Source organism: Penaeus monodon, chromosome 15, assembly GCF_015228065.2.
Source record: "Penaeus monodon isolate SGIC_2016 chromosome 15, NSTDA_Pmon_1, whole genome shotgun sequence".
NCBI lineage: Eukaryota > Metazoa > Arthropoda > Malacostraca > Decapoda > Penaeidae > Penaeus > Penaeus monodon.
The window spans coordinates 14,644,907-14,645,149 of NC_051400.1; the positions used below are offsets into that span (position 1 = coordinate 14,644,907).

Genomic DNA, 243 nt, shown 5'->3' on the forward strand with positions numbered 1-243 from the left:
CGACAGGTATACATGAACTTTGTCACATACATCCCGGCTTTGGGAGTAGACCTGGGCATGCAGAACGAGGCGCCCTTCCTGCTCACCATGATCTCGGTGGCTGACCTCGTCGCCAAAGGAATCATGTCCCTCGTCAGCGACCGCGGGTGGTGCCAGCGCCGCTACTTCGCCATCAGCGCCGGCGTCCTTGCTTCTGTGACGGCCTCGCGTAAGACACGACCCCCAGTATCACCCATTTTGATT

The 243-nt window shown here is 58.8% G+C and overlaps 1 protein-coding gene across 1 annotated transcript in view; it reads left to right on the top strand.

The window, feature by feature from the left end:
* Window positions 1–243, top strand: part of LOC119581765 (monocarboxylate transporter 5-like) — a gene marked incomplete at its 5' end in the record, with an annotated part of 2,462 nt that overhangs the window by 1,119 nt on the left and 1,100 nt on the right. Inside the window, 1 exon segment of the mRNA XM_037929899.1 lies at window positions 7–208. Coding sequence (XP_037785827.1) covers window positions 7–208 — 202 coding nt within the window.